The following is an 18,549-nucleotide window of genomic DNA, read 5'->3' as shown; positions in this document are numbered from 1 at the left end:
CTTCATATCTGTTCAGATTATAACTCCCAGATCCCTTTCTTCCTCTACTTTCTGTTATCATTTCAACCCAACCAAGTGTATAATTTATCTGGTGGTTACTATTCCCCAAGTGTAAGACCTTGCATTTTGCAGCATTAAAACATAGCTGCCACTTTTCTGACCATACTTTCAGCCTGTTCAAGTCATCTTGAAGGAGTGCTGCTTGGTACTGATCATAATTACTGATTATTAACTACTCTACTAATCTTTACGTCATCTGCAAATTTTGACATCACGCCTTCTATCCCTTTGCCAATGTTGTTTATGAAAATCAAAAGCAACAGTAGTCCCAGAATCGATCCTTGGGGATGCCACTTCTGACTTTACACCAATCTGAACAAAATCTGTTAATCACAACCCTCTGCTTCTTCCCTGCAACCACCCAGCAATACATCTTAGATTTTTTCCAATAATTCCAACATGTTTCAGTTTATAGAGTAACCTCTCATGAAGAACTGAGTCAAGTGCCTTGCTAAAATTCAAATAAACAATGTCGAAATTTTTCCCTACATCTAGCTAATGAGTAACCTTGTCAAAATAGCCTACTAAATTAACATGATTTTCCCTTAAAGTGTGTGTTATTCAGAATGCCACATCTGTCTAAATGTTCCTGGATTGCACTCTAATCATTGCCTCTAAGATTTTTCCTACCACTGAAGTCAGACTAACTAGTCTGTAGATACCAACCTTGTTCTTAGAACTGCCTTTATGTATTGGTGATACATTGGCAATTCTCCAAACCAGAGGAATTTCTATTGAGTCCAATGATGCTCTCATAATTAACTTCAATGGTTGAATACACTCCCTGGCAGTCTCCCTCAAAATTACTGGGTATATGCCATCAACTCCAGGAGCCTTACTTGCCTTTATGCTCGAAAGTTTTTCTAATAAACAGTCATCAGTATTTTCAAAATCACTAATTTCATATATGACCTCTTTTGCACAGCCTCTTCGTCAGCATGAAGGATCTCTCTTCAGTAAAGATAGATGAAAAGAACCTGTTCTGTTCACCTGCAACATCACTTTTTTCTTTCTTTTATTCAAATACATGAAAAATTCCTTATCTGCATTCTTTGCTTTCTTAGTCAGTGCTTTCTCATATGTCACTTGGCCTCTCTAACCTTATCTGTAGTACTGTTACAAATCAACTTATAGCTGTTGTAGGGTTAAGTACTTGTATATTTCTCTTTTTTTTTTTTTTTTTATCTCTCTGTAACTATTCCATGTGATCTATTTCTGCACTGTTTGACCAGCTAGCTCCACGTTCATCCATTTTGTCATCCTCCTGCAATATTTTCTTATTGGATAAAATATATTCCACAAATGCCTTAGCTACTGCCTCTGCACCTTGGTTCCTTAAAGCAATTGCTTCAGGATAGCGGGTGAACATGTCTACTATAGTGAAAATATACCTGTTCCCTTGCTCTGTAGTGATTAATGGTCCTATGATATCTAACGCTACTGCTTCAAATGCTTGAGTGGGTTGAATGTGTCGTTGTACTGGGGCTTTTGTATGTATGTGTTCATTGCTTCAGTGATTTTTGCTTTAAGGGTATTCCATAATTCAAGTGTATTTGCCCTCTTTCTACAATCTGCTCAATTAATAGATGCCACATAGTCCACTAAACTGTCAAAATCTCGTCTTCTGAAATTAAAATCCATGCCTTTACCTTTAACTACTAAACCATATTTTTTTTCTTCTTCTGACGACTGCATGATCACTACCTGCCAATGGTTCCTGTATTTTAAGCCTTGTGATGTCATCCGATTCGTGAGTAATGATGAGGTCAAGAATATTCTCACCCCCCCCCCCCCTAGTATTTTCTCTAACATTTTTGATAACTTTTGATAAGGAGCATAACATCACTGCCCCTTCTATGTTCCCTGTCTTTCCTAAATATATATACATACCATAGTGCAACTCGTCATCCCCAATTTCTGGGGGAGAGGGGGCACCACATTTCTGTTAACTCTATTTTTTCAGCATTAGTTTTCTTAACCAGGATTTAAATTCAGCCATTTTGTTGACAACACTCCTGAGATTATTGTAGGTACAATTAAGACTAAGTATTCTTTTGTAATATACTACACTGACATACCTTTGAAGTTATTTAGGCTTGTTTCCCTATCTTTATCATCCCGCTCACTTGAAACCTAGTTAACCTCAGAACATCTTACCAACATGGTTATCAAATGAACTAATGAAACTCATGACAGAGAAGAAAAATGCATATAAATTATCAAGCAACTCAGAAGCCTATGGCAGATTAGCCTGTTCAAACTCTAGTTCGGACTGATTAATAACTGCTTTACAATTGTTGCGAGCTTTGGTGTAGGCAGAAAATGAAACTGAAGAATTAGAAATAAGACAATTACGATATGCAACATTCTTCTCTTGAACAGCCTTAGCACATTTATTGGAAAACCAAGGTTTAGATAAAGGATGAGATTTTAAAGTGGAGTGTGGGATAAAGGATTCCATTCCTGCAAGAATAATTTCACTGACACAATCTGGGCAAACATTGACATCAGAAGTTTTGAAACAGTAATCCGACCAAGGAAAAGAAGAAAAGAAGTCTTGCAGGTCACCCCATTTTGCATTCTTGTAATGCCAAACAACACGAGGTTGGGAATAGCATGAGATAAAGGTTCCATTGGAGAAGAGACAATCACCAAGTTGTGATCTGAAGTGCCTAAAAGACCTCTCACTTTGACCGTGTACTTAGAAGGGTTGTTCATGAGAAAAAGATCAAGTGTATTGGCTGTATGATTAGGATTGTCCAGTATTCTTGTAGGTAAATGAACAGTCTGTGCGAGGTCATTAGTAATTGCAAAAGCCTCAGCATCTCGACCATCTCGACTAGAGTTTCTAGTCACACTGGGTCAGTGTGACTAGAAAACAGAAGCCAGCTGGAGTTGTGAACATTAAAATCACCAAGGAAAATTACCTCACTGTTAGTAAAGTTGGACTGGAGAAAGTCAAGTTGCAAAGAGAGGAAGTCAAAGAGCTCCAAGTGATTAGTGGAGTTAGGAGAACGGTAGAGACATCAGATGAATTTGACACAATGAGGCACGGAAGACTATTGTACAAATTGGAGCAGAAGAGTATTAAGGGTAAGTTGCTACAATGGATAAAAGGATGGTTGAGTGCGAGAAGACAGAGGGTGGTAATCAATTGGTGCTGCTCTTCGTGGACTAATGTTATTAGTGGGTCTCACAGGGTTCAATGTTGGGTCCACTGTTGTTTTGTATATTTATCAATGATATTGATGAAGGTATATCAGGCTTAGTGTTGAAGTTTGCAGATGATACAAAGGTTGGCAGGGTTGTTAATGGCAGTGTGCTACTGCAACAGGATCTAGAAAATTTGAGCAGATAGATGGGCTAAGAAGTGGCAACTGAAGTTTAACCTTGACAAATGCAAAGTACTGCGTATGGTAGAAGTAACCCCAGAGAAACGTACCAACTGTGTGGTACTACACTTAAGCCGGTAGAAAATGAAAAAGACCTGGGAGTAATTGTGCAGTCAGATATGAAGTTTTCTGAGCAATGCAGACAGGTTGCTAAGGAAGGTCATGGGGTTTTGTCAATGATATATAGGAATTTTGCTAGCAGGGAAAAGGGGGGTGATTGTCCCTCTGTATAAGGCAAAAATGGTCAGGCCATGCTTTGAGTACTGCGTACAGGTCTGGAGGCCTCATTTTAGGAAGGATGTAGATTTGTTTGAGTGTGTACAGAGAAGGGCAACAAGATTGGTGAGAGGAATGAAGGGATTCTCTTACCAAGAGAGGCTTAAATTCTGCAAATTGCAGTGGCTGGAGACTAGGCACCTATGCGGTCATCTGATTGAGATGTATAAGGCCTTGAATGGGTTGAGTATGCTGAATTCTGATGCGATCCTTCCACTTGTTCAGATTATGAACCTAAGGGGGCATAAATTCAAATTAAGAAAAGACAGATGTAGAATAGATGTGTGGAAATTTGCCTTTAGCCAGCGGGTGGTTAATTGCTGGAACAAACTTCCATCTGTCGTTGTGGAAGTTGATAGGTTAAATAAATTTAAGGAGGAACTGGACAGGCATTTGGAGGGAATGGTGTGTGTGTGTTTTTTTTTTGCTGATGCTGAATAAGCTCATACACTTGCTTTCTTGCATCAGATGCCACTACTGCTACATCAACTGTTGTGGCAACAAACAGGAATTCTTGAGGTGAGTGTAAGCATTACTTTGACTTGTATCATCAGATAAATGTGGATCTATATTATCCTTCTCCCCCTTAACTATCAGTTTACCTGAACCCCTAAGGTATCCTCTGTGATATGGGCAAAAATTCTAGCACCACCTTTGTTCAAATGAATATCATCTCTACAAAATAAATTCCTTCTACCTTCAAGTGTGCAAGCCTTGTTGATATATATTTTTTTCCCCCTAGACCCTTGCAAAGATCCTCAAGTCTCGAGCACAAGGCTTTCAGCATATGATCCCTTCTAACGTGACTGGAGGGATTATATGCAGAATTGCAGACACATGCACATTCTGACCTAACTTGCAGAATTTTTCATCATGATCCTACAGTAGCTTTGTATACAGATGTAATTTGTTTATTTCAAGGAAACACAGTATAATCAAACATACAAAAAAAAAAAAAACATAAAAACAGTGTTCAATATGTAGAAAGAAATGCAAAAATAGATCTAGCATTTCAAAATGAAGATGACAGTGTGTCATATATTTTGAATGTTTATTCGCGTCATTTATAAAATTTTACTCACTGGAAGTCACTTATGTGTATGGAATACAGTTAGGTGTATTCCCTACACCAGATTGACTTAAATTCGAAAATAATATCTATTAAAGTGAATATGTCAATAGGAATTTTAGTATTTCTTCATTATCAGTCTGATCTGTATCATTAATTGTTTTGCTAAAGAAGTTTGACCACAAAAAAAAAAAAAAAAAAAAAAAAAAAAAGATTTTGTTAAAGATTTGTAGATCGAATTCTGACATACAAATTTTTGTATAGTTATCAAATGCTCTAAAGATGTAATTTAAAATTAGTGGTATGTGTAGCATCCAGTGTTTGATGTGCACTAGCAAAATCTTTGAACTAAAGCAAGTGAATGAAATCACTTGCATCATATGTTTACATCTGTAGTAAGCTTTTTTGTAAAATCCAATCACTAGGGTTCATAGATGTTTCTAATTTTGTTTCTTTCAAGTTTCACTTACAGTAAACTAAAAGTAATGATAGTACTCAAATGTGGATGTCAAAAATAATGCTATAAAAAGCACGTGTAAAGTGTTTTGGGGTGTAATTAATAAAAAATATATGTTTTTATAAATTTGCCATGTGAACTAGAGGGCTAATTTTCCGAGCTGTCAAGATCGTGTGCGTTGTTGAGAAATATTTGAGTAGAAATGTGTAAATTACACAATTGTAAATGAATTAGCAGTTTAAAAATTTAACTAAGACTTAATACGGTGTGATTTTTTTTTTCATGTGACAGGTTATGAAGCTTTGTAGAGGAGAATATCAGGAAACAGTTCCTAGCTGTATTATTGTCGACTGCAGATATCCTTATGAGTATTTTGGAGGTCACATTCTTGTAAGTGATTTTTTTTTAATGTTATATGATAATATGGTAGGAGAATATGTGAAATTAGGTGTTTTTTTTTTTTTTTTTTTAATATATGTACTAAACATATTCTAAATATTGAAAATTTTGGTTTAATGTGCTACTTTATAACATCATATATCCTTATGTTGTAGTGGGCACCTATATTAAAATTAGAATATATGCCAAATATCAGTTAATTCAGTATTAATTCTTAATCACTTAACTAAAGCAAATGTCTTAAAATGCATAAGTTATTTAGACAATTCTAACATGGCATCAGGTATTGGAGCTCTGTAGATCTTCAATTCTCTCAAAAATTGAATCTTAAGACAAATCATCCAAAAAATATCCTTATTATGTCATGTAGTTGATAATGTGCAGGACATTTATTTTATTTGAAAAAGTATATATATAAATGCATACATAGTGCTATCAATTAATGATTAGCAATTCAATTTAGCACTTTTATACCATGTAGGAAACATTTGCTGCAAACTGAAACAGGATAATGCTGTTGTGTGACTTCCTTTCTTAATAGGCATGTCAATTGTAGGCGTATACTCCTTCTTCCGTGTACTATTATATATAAATAATTAGTTACTTATTTATACACAATTTTTTTCACCTACATTAATTTTATCTGGTAACTACAAGTTATCCTGGGGCCTCTGACTGCATTAACAAAATTCCAGTCAATTTATTTATTTAGCTAGAAAATTTAGCATGTTTAATTATAGAAACTGACTTAAATACATACAAAATATATCACAAGAAACTTTTCCATATTATAGATGTTTCCCCACTGGGAAAGACAATTTCGACAAGTCCGTTCTATATCTCATTCTAAATTGAATTATATATAGTTCTTTATGACATCCAATTTGATTATCCAGCTACCTCCTAGGCTAGTCAAATTTATCACAGTTAGGATTTCAGAATGCCTTTCTCCCTTTTTTTGGATTATTTCCTTGACTAGGAATAATAATAAGAAACAGTACTTACAATAACTTTCATTTCTCTGAGTTTTTGGACCAGCTCCTTGATCTTCCAGCACTTTCTTTAATAGCTTCCACATCAGATTCCATGTTATTATCCAAGATTCTCCTCGACCAAACTCACTTTAATGTGGCCTATTCATACTAAATGGCCCACTTACTATAAATTTATCTACTCTCATTGAACTACTAGTTAGGTATCTGCACCTAACTACAACTCCCAACCACGACTTCTCTCGACTACTAACTTACTCGCTGCTTCCCAACTTGCTAACTCCAAAAAACTCCGCTTACTTGCCACCGAACCAGTCCTTATATATCCGAACTTTACCTAAATTTCCCCTGAATTTCGGCCTGACCTCCCCTCAGTAAGTCGAATGTTCACCGTACTTCGGAGAAATATGGTCTCGCCCTCAGATATTTTCCTAATGACTCTTCCTTATCCCATTACAACTGTTCGTTGCGTGTATAATTGTTGTTCACTGAAATTTTCTAATTATACATATTCCCATGTTAATTTCACCCTTTCAACTTTATTATTATTATCTTAATTTTAATTTATTTATTTATAAAAAAAAATATATATATATATTTTTAAATAAGCTTACAATCCCTCTTTCTTTTCTGTAGAAAATTCCTTCTAAGGGATTTTCTAAAATGTCTATTAGCTCTATAGCTTCCCTAAAAATTCTTCCCCTTTCTTATCTTTGTTTTAGTTCTGGACACAGAAATCACCACTATTCAATCTAAAGTAGTCGGTCCGTCTCACCGCTCGGTGCCTATCCAGGAGTTAGTTCTTTTCGCTCCCTCTTTCCCTTTGGTGCATTCCTTGGCTCTTAAGTCCACCTGGGTTCCTCTTCCTAATTAGGAAGTCCCGGAAGTATCCTCCTCCCCTAAAAAAATTATTTCTTTAACCTGTCCATGTACTCTATTCTAGTTTTCCCACTTCACCCAAGTTCCCTTACCTTAAATGTAACTTCCAATAACCTTTCTATTATTCTATATGGTCCCTTGGCCCCTCTCTTCCAACCCCCTTTCTTCTGGTTGCTCTAATTAATACCCAATCTCCTACTGCAAATGCCTTATGTTTTCATCCCATGTTTAGTCTCTCCCTCTGTTTTTTGCTACTTACCTCACTTTGTGCTTTTGCCAGCGCTCTGGCCCTTTCAAACCTGGCGGCGACTTCTCCTTTAAATTCACTTACGTCCCTATATTCCATTTGGGTTCTCTATAACTCCAACTCAAGGGGTAACCAAGGGTCAAATCTCATTAATAAATAGCTTGGTTTCTCCTTATGTACCGTGTTCCTAATAGAAAAAAGGCAATAAGGCAGCTGTAAGTCCCAATCGTTTCCAGATCTATTTTTTAGGGATGTCAAGATCTTCTCAATAGTCCCGTTAAACCGTTTGCAGAGTCCATTACTTTGTGGCATGTATCGGGTTGTGCTCAACTTCCTTATTTGTAGCATTTGACAATTGAATTACCAGTTCGGACTGAAAATTAGTTCCTCTGTCGGTAAGTATGCTCTTGCAGCATGCGTATCTGCACACAATATGTTCCACAAATGCCTTAGCTACTGCCTCTGTACCTTGGTTCCTTAAAGTAATTGCTTCAGGATAGTGGGTGAACATGTCTACTATAGTGAGAATATACCTGTTCCCTCGCTCTGTAGTGATTAATGGTCCTATGATATCTAATGCTACTGCTTCAAATGCTTGAGTGGGTTGAATGTGTCGTTGTACTGGGGCTTTTGTAAAACCTGTCATATATGACAAGTTTTACAAAATTGCTTCACGTCTGCATTTAAACCCTCCCATGTATAATTTTCCTGTATTCTCCTTTGAGTCTAATCCGTTCCGTAATGTCCCACGACCTTGCTTTCGTGATGTGTCTCTAATATCCACTGCTTCATTTTGTTTGGTACTACTAGCCTAACTTTTTGCTCTCCCCATTCGTCCGTCACCCTTACCTGTACTAATAGACCCTGGTGGTTTACCTGGTAACCCATTCCTTTTCTCTTGAGTTTTTTTTTCTTTTCTACTCGTCTTATTTCTCTTAATTTAGTATCCTCTTGTTGGGCCTTCCTTATTGCCTCTACATCCCCAATCGGTGTTTCCAATTATCAGCATATCGCCTTCCTTTTCTCTCAGAGTCGCCACCTCTTCTGTTATGTTTGCATTGGAGCTCTCCTCAACCTTTTCATACTCAGCCCTACTTAGGTAATTGGCCACCATATTCTGTCTGCGAGGGATGCAGGTTACTTGTATGTCGTATACTTGTATTTCCAAACTCCAACGAATCAACCTCGCATTTTTATCCTTTATATGATCCAATATTCGGAGCGGTTGATGGTCGGATAACACTGTCACTATCCTTCCATATACTAAGTATCTGAACTTCCCTAGAGCGAAAACTATTGCTAATGCCTCCAGCTTGCATGTCAAGTAATTTTCTCATGCTTATTTAAGGGTCATCTGCAGTATCCGATAGATTTCCTCCCACCTTCTTCTACCTCCTGCTATCCTGTTGAATGAGGTGTCACAAGTCAGATAAAATAAGTTGTTGGGGTCCGGGTGGATTAATATAGGCCAACTAGTTAGTAGTTCCTTTACTTTAGTGAATGCCTCCATGGCTTCTTCAGTCAAACAAAATTTCACCTCCTTTATTGTCAGTACTGTTAGTGGTTTCAGAAGTTCGGCGCTGTTAGGTATGTATCTTTTAAAAAAGTTTACCATCCCTAAGACACATCTAACTTCCCTCACGTTTTTGGGGGGGGGGACTTTAATCTACAGATCGTCTCTATATTTCTGTTGCTCGGGTGGATACCTTCCCGTGAAATAGTATGTCCCAAGTATTCTACTTCGTCCACTAAGAATTTACATTTCGATCTCTTTAGTTTCAAATTCGCTTCCTCCATTTTCTGGAACACAATTTTTAGCGGTTTCAGGTGCCTTTCTCCAGATTCAGAGTAAATTAAGATGTCGTCAAGGAAACAAATTACACCTTTACCCAGTAACTCTGACAGTATATTACTCATCATGATGGTGCCGAATTTTTCGCCCCTGGGGCATTCTGGTCTGGTGAAACTTTCTGAATGGGATGCTGAATGCAAATATTTCCCTTTGCTCTGGTTTTAGGGGAATTTGGTAATACCCTGCATTTAAATTTATTTTAGAAAATATCTTAGCCCCTTGGAGGCTGTTCATTATCTCCGCTATGTGCGGTAACAGAAAATAAATTGGCCTAGTGATCTTATTTATTTTTTGGAGGTCTAACGCTATTCTTACCCCACCTTCCGGTTTATTTACGACTAATACGGGACTATTCCAGTATGAGGTTGACCTCTCTATTATCCCATTAGCTTCCATGTCTTTCAGTTCCTGCCCTAGCCTTTCTAACTGTGCCTGCGGTATGCGGCATTGCCTGGTGTAAATTGAGTGCTGTTGAGTGAGGTGCACTGTATGTTCCATTACCTTAGTCATACCTACTTCTGTTATTTTCTCTGCAAAAATGTGGTTATACTGCTCCAATAACCCTTGTATCCCTTGCATAAGAGTTTTATTTTCTAGGTTATTGCTACTCACTAATCTTATTCCTCCTTCTGTTAACCCTTCTCTTTGCCTGTCGTCTGCCTGCGTTTTTTCCCATACTGTGCCGTGGCCGCAATCAATGCAGAAACCTGCTTCCCGCCAAAAATCTAACCAGTATGGCGTCATATCTCTTCCCCTTTATCCCCTTGGATACCAAGAAATTGTGTAGTATGGGGGCTCCTCCCATTTCTAGTGTCACTGGGGCAGTGACCTCATAATCGGACACTATTTCTGTTCTCCCTATTCCTTGTAAAATGTAGCTGCCACAGGGCTTTATTCCTGAAGTTTCCTTTCTCTTAAATTTTACGAAATATTCCCAGGTTAAGACTGACTTCGTGGCCCCGGTGTCTACTAAATATTTTCCGTGCAAATTACCTATCTTTCCTCCCATGTACATTAGGTCTTCATTTACCACTACCTTGTTTAGGGTTACTAACTTAATGTTGGTATTGCTAATGCAGCCTGTCTGAATTTTTGGGGGTTCCTCCTGTCCGGGCTTCCTGGGGAGCCCTTTCTAGTTTATTAATTTCATTCTTCTCTTCCCCCCTTCGGAATGTTTTTGGAATGGTCGTGTTTCTGTCTAAGAGTGTTGTATTTTTAGTATTATTATTAGTAACGGCTGCATGGTGCAAGAAAGCCTATGGCTTATGCTGCACCAGCCAAAAAAAATAAATAAATAAAAAAAATCCGAACAAAACAATGATAAAAAAAAAGAAAAAAGGAAATTAAACCTATCATCCTATGCGCTTCCCTTACCCGAAAGTACTATCCAGATGACCTTTGAATTTCCCCAAACTGTCGGCCTCTACCACCCATGAAGGCAACTTATTCCAGTAATTTATAACTCGCTGGCTAAAATAAAACTTCCTGCAGTCCAATCTAAACATTTCTCCCCGTAACTTGAATTTATGTCCCCTATTTCTAGCATCATTTATAATCTTGAAAATTTTGTCCTCATTCATTTTACTGATGCCTCTCAGAGCCTTAAACACCTCAATCAAATCTCCTCTAAGGTGTCTAGTTTCCAAACTCTGCAACCCACATATTCGAAGTCTTTCTTCATAAGAACACCCTTTAGCCGATCTCACCAGGCGAGTTACCCTTCTTTGCACCCTTTCAAGAAGCTCGATGTCTTTCTTTAGGTGTGCAGGCGCCACCGTAGCCAGGTGGGAAGGAGCAGCAGTGCGTAGCACACGTTTCTTGATTAGACCAGGGTTTGAGCCCGTCACCACCAAATACGGAGGATGCGGAAAAGTCAGGGAATGACCACCGCATATCCCGGAGCAATATGGCCTTAGTTGCTAATGCTCCTAAAAACCAAATAACAAATAACAAACATCTTTAGGTGTGGTCTCCAAACTTGAACACAGTATTCCAAGTGTGGTCTAACATAAGCCTTATATAATGGGATTATCACGTCCCTATCTCTGCTTGCAAAAGTTCGATAGATAATCGATAGGACACCATGGGTCTTCCTTGCAATCTGTTTACAATGCTCAGAGAATTTCATGTCTGACCGTATCGTAACACCCAAGTCCCTTTCCTCCAGTACTGGGTTTAGTTGAACTCCACCAAGTGAATAAGTTTTTTTGGGATTACTGTTTCCCAGGTGTAATACCTTACACTTTGCTGGATTAAAGCACAGCTGCCATTTTTCTGACCATTCCTGAAGTCTATCTAGGTCTCTCTGAAGAAGCTCAGCTTGACAGTGATCATTGACCAATTTTAACATCATCTGCAAATTTAGACATCACTCCCTCTAACCCTTCATCAATGTCATTTATGAAAATTAAAAACAACAGTGGTCCTAATACTGATCCTTGGGGAACCCCACTTCTTACATCAACCCAATCTGAGGAATAGCCATTTATCACAACCCTCTGCCTCCTGCACTGAAGCCATCCTTCTATCCATCTAATGATTTTCCCAGTGATTCCAACCTGTTCCAGCTTATAAAGCAACCGCTCATGTGGGACTGGGTCAAAAGCTTTGCTGAAATCTAAATAAACAATGTCGAAATTATTCCCTAAATCCAGCTCGTGAGTGACCCCTTTCTAAATAGCGAACCAGATTTGTTAAACATGATTTTCCCTTTACAAAACCATGCTGAGTATCCTTGAGAATTTCAATTCGATCCAAATGATCCTGAATTCCACCCTTGATCATTGCCTCTATGATTTTTCCTACTACTGAAGTCAGACTGACAGGTCGATAATTTCCAACTTCACTTTTAGAGCCACCCTTATGTATGGGAGATACATTTGCACTTTTCCAATCCAAGGGAATCTCCCCAGAATCTAGTGATGCTCGCATAATTAGCCTCAATGGTTCAATGCACTCGCTTGCTGCCTCTCTTAAGATTATAGGGTATATTCCATCAACTCCAGGAGCCTTGCTGGTCTGTAGGCTCGAACGTTTTTTCATTAAATAATCTTGCGAAATTTCAATATCATTAATTACATATTTTTTAACTTCGCTCCCATAATTTCCCATTGCCACAAAAGGCTTTTCATTTGTAAATATCGATGCAAAATAACTGTTGAGTTCATCTGCAACGGCAGCTGGTGTATTTATTACTATCCCCTTTCCCTTACGTAAAGGTCCGATCTGGTTTGTCCTGCTCTTCTTGGCATTTATATATGTGAAGAATTCTTTATCCCCCCCCCCCCTTTGCTCTGTTTGCTAGTGATTTCTCATAAACTGCCTTTGCCTGTCGAACCTTTTCTGTGGCTCTATTACACATCACCTTGTAGCTGTTATAGGCTTCAGTACTTTTTATTGCTCTGTAACCTTTCCATGCCACCTTTTTCTGCTCAAGTAATGTGGCAACTTCACTATTCATCCAACTTGGAACCCTTCTCGTGGAGTATTTTTTTAATGGTATATACACATTCAAGGCATCTGTGACTAATGTTTTAAAAGCATACCACAGTTCAAATGTATTCATTCTCTGCGCAATATCTACCCAGTTAATAGAGGCTATGTAGTACCTTAAGGCATCGTAATTTCCTTTTCTGAAATTAAAACCCATTCCTTTGCCTTTACCTTCTGCTACCTCTCTTGTCATCATCCACCGTAGAACTCCGTGATCACTTCCTGCTACTGGTTCCTCTACTGTCAGCCCTGTTATGTCATCTGATTCGTGTGTGATGATGAGGTCTAGGATATTTTTTTTCTCTAGTACTTTCCCTGACATGCTGATACAAATAACAGTCATCTAGTTGATTTAAAAATTTTGTTCCCCATGTCGAGTTTCCTTCCCATTTACTCCAATCAATTAGAGGTAAATTGAAATCACCCATAATAAGGCATTGACGCTTACTTGCCCATTCCATTTGCATGTTCCCAGGTTAAGACTGACTTCGTGGCCCCGGTGTCTACTAAATATTTTCCGTGCAAATTGCCTATCTTTCCTCCCATGTACATTAGGTCTTCATTTACCACTACCTTGTCTAGGGTTACTAACTTAATGTTGGTATTGCTAATGCAGCCTGTCTGAATTTTTGGGGGTTCCTCCCGTCCGGGCTTCCTGGGGAGCCCTTTCTAATTTATTAATTTCATTCTTCTCTTCCCCCCTTCGGAATGTTTTTGGAATGGTTGCGTTTCTGTCTAAGAGTATTGCGGGCACCCCTTGCCTATAGTTGGGCCCCTGTCGCCATGGTCTCGCCATATCTCCTCTCTCTCTCTTCTGGTTTTCCCAATCTGTTCCTAGGACAGAATCTGGCCCAATGGTTAGGGCTGTTGCATATGTAACAACCCCCTGTTACATCCTCCCCTTTTCCATTTTTTATAGGGTGCTGCACCTTCACCTTCCCCCTTACATCCCTCTTCAGCTACTTGGGTTCTCCCCTGTTCCGTCTCACTAAATTGTTTTATTAGCCAGTCTATTTTTATCTCCAGTTTGTCTATCCGGGTTTCTTTTTTGGTGCTTTGTTCCTCCCTTTTTTTTGTGTTTCCCTTCCCCTCTTTTCATTCCCCATGCTTACATTTATCGTGTATATTTCTCGTTTTGTGTCGGTTTTAAAAATTCAATTCTAGACCTTCTTCTTTGGCATATAAAAATGCTTGCTCCAAGGTCTCTGGCTTTTTTCGTATAACTTCTTTTCTGAATTTGTCATTTAACCCTTTTATAAATTGCCCCGTTAATAGCTTTTCGAAAGCCCCTTCTTCCATGGCATCAATCTTTGTGTTCATTCTAACGGCTTTTAACCTCTGTAGGAATTCAGCGACCTATTTCCCCCCCCCCCCTGTCTGCGTATACTACTTCTTCCCAAGTATTCTACTTTGTCTACTAAGAATTTACATTTCGATCTCTTTAGTTTCAAATTCGCTTCTTCCATTTTCTGGAACACAATTTTTAGCAGTTTTAGGTGCCTTTCTCCAGATTCAGAGTAAATTAAATACCCCCTAGTTTACCTACCGCCGTGAGAAATGATTCTTTCTTTGCAAATAATTTTTTTATAATTCTACTAAAATTTGTTAGCGAATTTACCCTTTCATACAATGTTTCCTGTTGATATTTAATTAGGACTGTGCCTTCCAATTTAAATACCGCAAAGATTACAATCTCTTCGATCCCTAAACCATCCGCTCTCTTTATTTGGGCTAATTTATTTAAAAATATCTTCACATTCTCTTGTTTTTCCCCCTTTAAACGCTCTTAAGTAGTCTCTACCCTTAAAGTTAAAATTTCGTCCCCCCCCATAGTACAGTGCTTGAGGCCCTTCTGCCATTTCACCTCCAGCGCTTGTGGATGGTTGGTCTAGTAGAGCTGGTCTTTCCTGGCTCCCTTTTTCGTTCCTTCTGTTTCCCCCAGGCATTCTGTTTCCCCGTAACATTTTTTTTTTTTTTTTTTTTTTTTAATTCTAATTATTCTACACACTTGAAAATATTTTTTTATGAACCAGCTCGCCAGCTGGTTCATAAGTCCAGCAAATATGGTAAAATTTCAATTTACAATTACTTTTACTATTAACAACTCTTTTTTTTTTTTTTTTTTAACCATTTTGCTTTTCACTTCTTTATCTCGATATCTAATTCTTATGTTAACTATATCCATTCAATAAATCAATACTAACCATAAACTTTATCATTTCAAAATTCATTACTAACATTATACATAAAACCATTTCCAAATATACTAATTGACTTCTTTTTATCGTTGTCTCACTCTATTGTTTTCTAGCTATCCTGGTTGGCTTGCCAATTGTATGACTTCCTTTCTTAATAGGCATGTCAATTGTAGGTGTACACTCCTTCTTCCATGTACTATATAAATAAGTAACTAATTATATATAAATAATTAGTTACTTATTTATACACAATTTTTTTCACCTACATTAATTTTATCTAGTAACCACAAGTTATCGTGGGGCCTCTGACTGTGTTAACAAAATTCCAGGCAATTTATTTATTTAGCTAGAAAATTTAGTGAGATAATTGACAATACACATGAAAAATTTAGCATGTTTAATTATAGAAACTGACTTTAAATACATACAAAATTTATCACAAGAAAACTTTTCCATATTATAGATGTTTCCCCACTGGGATAGACAATTTCAACAAGTCCGTTCTATATCTCATTCTAAATTGAATTATATATAGTTCTTTATGACATCCAATTTGATTATCCAGCTACCTCCTAGGCTAGTCAAATTTATCACAGTTAGGATTTCAGAATGCCTTTCTCCCTTTTTTTGGATTATTTCCTTGACTAGGAATAATAATAAGAAACAGTACTTACAATAACTTTCATTTCTCTGAGTTTTTGGACCAGCTCCTTGATCTTCTGGCACTTTCTTTAATAGCTTCCACATCAGATTCCATGTTATTATCCAAGATTCTCCTCGACCAAAATCACTTTAATGTGGCCTATTCATACTAAACGGCCCACTTACTATAAATTTTTCTACTCTCATTGAACTACTAGTTACGTATCTGCACCTGACCACAACTCCCAACCACGACTTCTCTCGACTACTAACTTACTCGCTGCTTCCCAACTTGCTAACTCCAAAAACTCCGCTTACTTGCCACCAAACCAGTCCTTATATATCCGAACTTTACCTAAATTTCCCCTGAATTTTGACCTGACCTCCCCTCAGTAAGTCAAATGTTCACCGTACTTCGGAGAAATATGGTCTCGCCCTTAGATATTTTCCTAATGACCATTCCTTATCCCATTACAACTGTTCGTTGCGTGTATAATCGTTGTTCACTGAAATTTTCTAATTATACAGAATGTTCCCATGTTAATTTTGCCCATATACTTTATTATTATTATCTTAATTTTAATTTATTTATAAAAAATATATATATATATATATATGTATATTTTTAAATAAGCTTATTATTATCTTAATTTTAATTTATTTATTTATAAAAAAAAAATATATATATATATATTTATCTTTATATAATCTTTATATCTTTATATATATATTATATATTCTTTATATAATATATATATATATATATTATATAAAGAATAAAATAGAATGAAATTAAAAGCCTATACTCAGAACTGGAAGCAAATTATGATGATCTAATGATGGACATGATTAAAAGGTCACAGTTGATTATTTTGGTTATGGAAAAAAATCATTCAATTATAACAATTCATTCAATTATATTAATATCACTCGAGTTAGAACTTGCTGATTACCATTGGGAATAATCAAGAGTTATAATTGATTCATTTGTTTATAATAAATCATTTAATACAAAATTACAAAAATTATTCTGAAAAATTTTGAGTTTTTTTTATACATAAACAAAAGTATGCTTCAGATGTTTCTTGACAAGAAATATTAATTGTTTGAATTACACTTATAAAAATTACCAAATCGTTGGTAGATTTACTTCAGTGTTTCAGTTAGTAATGATTATTTTCTTGCTTGAGAATGATTGTCATATTTATTACTCTTGTTTAAGGGATTGTTTTGAATAATTTTGTTGTTCAGTCAAGTTCAAATTCTTTTGATTGTTTAAATTTTTTATTTACCATTTGCAGATATATATAAACAAAATATGATATAAAGGGAAACAGAAGAAAGTGAAAAGAGAAAAGATATTTAGGGATAAGGGTCACTGAAAGACAAAGTACGCAACAATCACAATGAATGAAAGTAATATATAAGTGATATTAAAGGAATAAAGAAATATAGAAAAGAGTAAAAAATAAGAAGAGTTCAATAAATTATCTACCTAAGGTACTTCCCATAGTTATACAAGGTGTTTCAAAAGTGATGGTCAGTAATTTAAAGGTGAACTTTACAGACTACAATATGGAAAAAAAGCCTAGTAAACATGGGTACTTAAGTGAATTGTATTCAAGATATTGCATATTTCTAGTTGAGATCCACCACTGACAAGGTGAACTGTACAGAGTTGGGATCCAAAACTGACTTGTTTGTTTAGGTTAGGTTATGCTCATTCTCCCCCTTCCCCCTCTCTCAATGCTCTGAGACATAGCAGGCATACTAGTACTTGTCAACGGCTAGTCAACATGGTAAAGTTTTTACTGCTCCTGGAATAGAGAAGTTTTTTCTGTTTTATTAGCTTAAATTGGCATATTAACTTATTTTCTAGAGTAGCTTTATATTCCTAGTTACGATACTTAGGTTAAAGTTTAACTTAGAGATTTTGTAGGTATTACTTAGTATCGGTAAGGGTATCAAATCCACGTGTTAAAAGTTGCAGCTCCACTAAACGAGAAGTTTCTTAGCCATATTTAGCCGCTTTATTGACCAATTTTTATATTAAATTATTTTCTATAAGTAGCTTATAGACCTAGTCAGGATCCTTTTGTTTATTCTGAATTGAGACAGCGAGATTTGGAAGTTAATTAATACTTATGTGTCTGTAGATTTACCGTTTGTAACTTGCCGCCATTGTTATACGATACAACGTTATGTCCCGAATTAGATAGCATAAGCTTAGTATAGTATATAATATTAATATTGTCAATTAATCAGTTAAACTACTAATCTTATTAAACTTCATTGTCAATTAAATTGTACTTTTTAACTAAATACATATAAAGACTTAGATTACAAACGTAACATAATTAATTAATACATAACTTGATACGGAAGTTATATAAACGGAAATCGTAGATAATACTCGATACTGAAAAATATATATAGCGTTATAACTGTGTGTTGGGATACAAGTTTAGGGTTATAATTTTGTACTGAAATTGAAATTTTATTGAAATTAAATCGGAATCATGACTCAGACCAGAGCAGCAAAGCAAAAGGCTCAAGCTAATGGGAGTGCTGTGGCTCAGGGGACAACTGAGGGG

General features: G+C 36.5%; 2 protein-coding genes across 2 annotated transcripts in view; one reads left to right on the top strand and one right to left on the bottom strand.

The window, feature by feature from the left end:
* LOC150083234 (uncharacterized) overlaps positions 1 to 18,549 on the bottom strand; it is a 480,979-nt gene that overhangs the window by 363,041 nt on the left and 99,389 nt on the right. The gene's annotated exons all lie outside the window — the stretch shown is intronic.
* LOC150083235 (uncharacterized) overlaps positions 1 to 18,549 on the top strand; it is a 242,844-nt gene that overhangs the window by 190,522 nt on the left and 33,773 nt on the right. Inside the window, exon 9 of the mRNA XM_090378444.1 lies at positions 5,546 to 5,644. Within this exon, the coding sequence (XP_090234570.1) occupies positions 5,546 to 5,644 (99 nt within the window). The remainder of the gene's footprint in view (positions 1 to 5,545; positions 5,645 to 18,549) is intronic.

Source organism: Mastigoproctus giganteus, chromosome 7 (assembly GCF_048544385.1).
Source record: "Mastigoproctus giganteus isolate SK-2022 chromosome 7, ASM4854438v1, whole genome shotgun sequence".
In the NCBI taxonomy this organism is placed as follows: domain Eukaryota; kingdom Metazoa; phylum Arthropoda; class Arachnida; order Uropygi; family Thelyphonidae; genus Mastigoproctus; species Mastigoproctus giganteus.
Note: the sequence above shows the minus strand (reverse complement) of the source record. Positions and strands in the feature narration are given on the sequence as shown.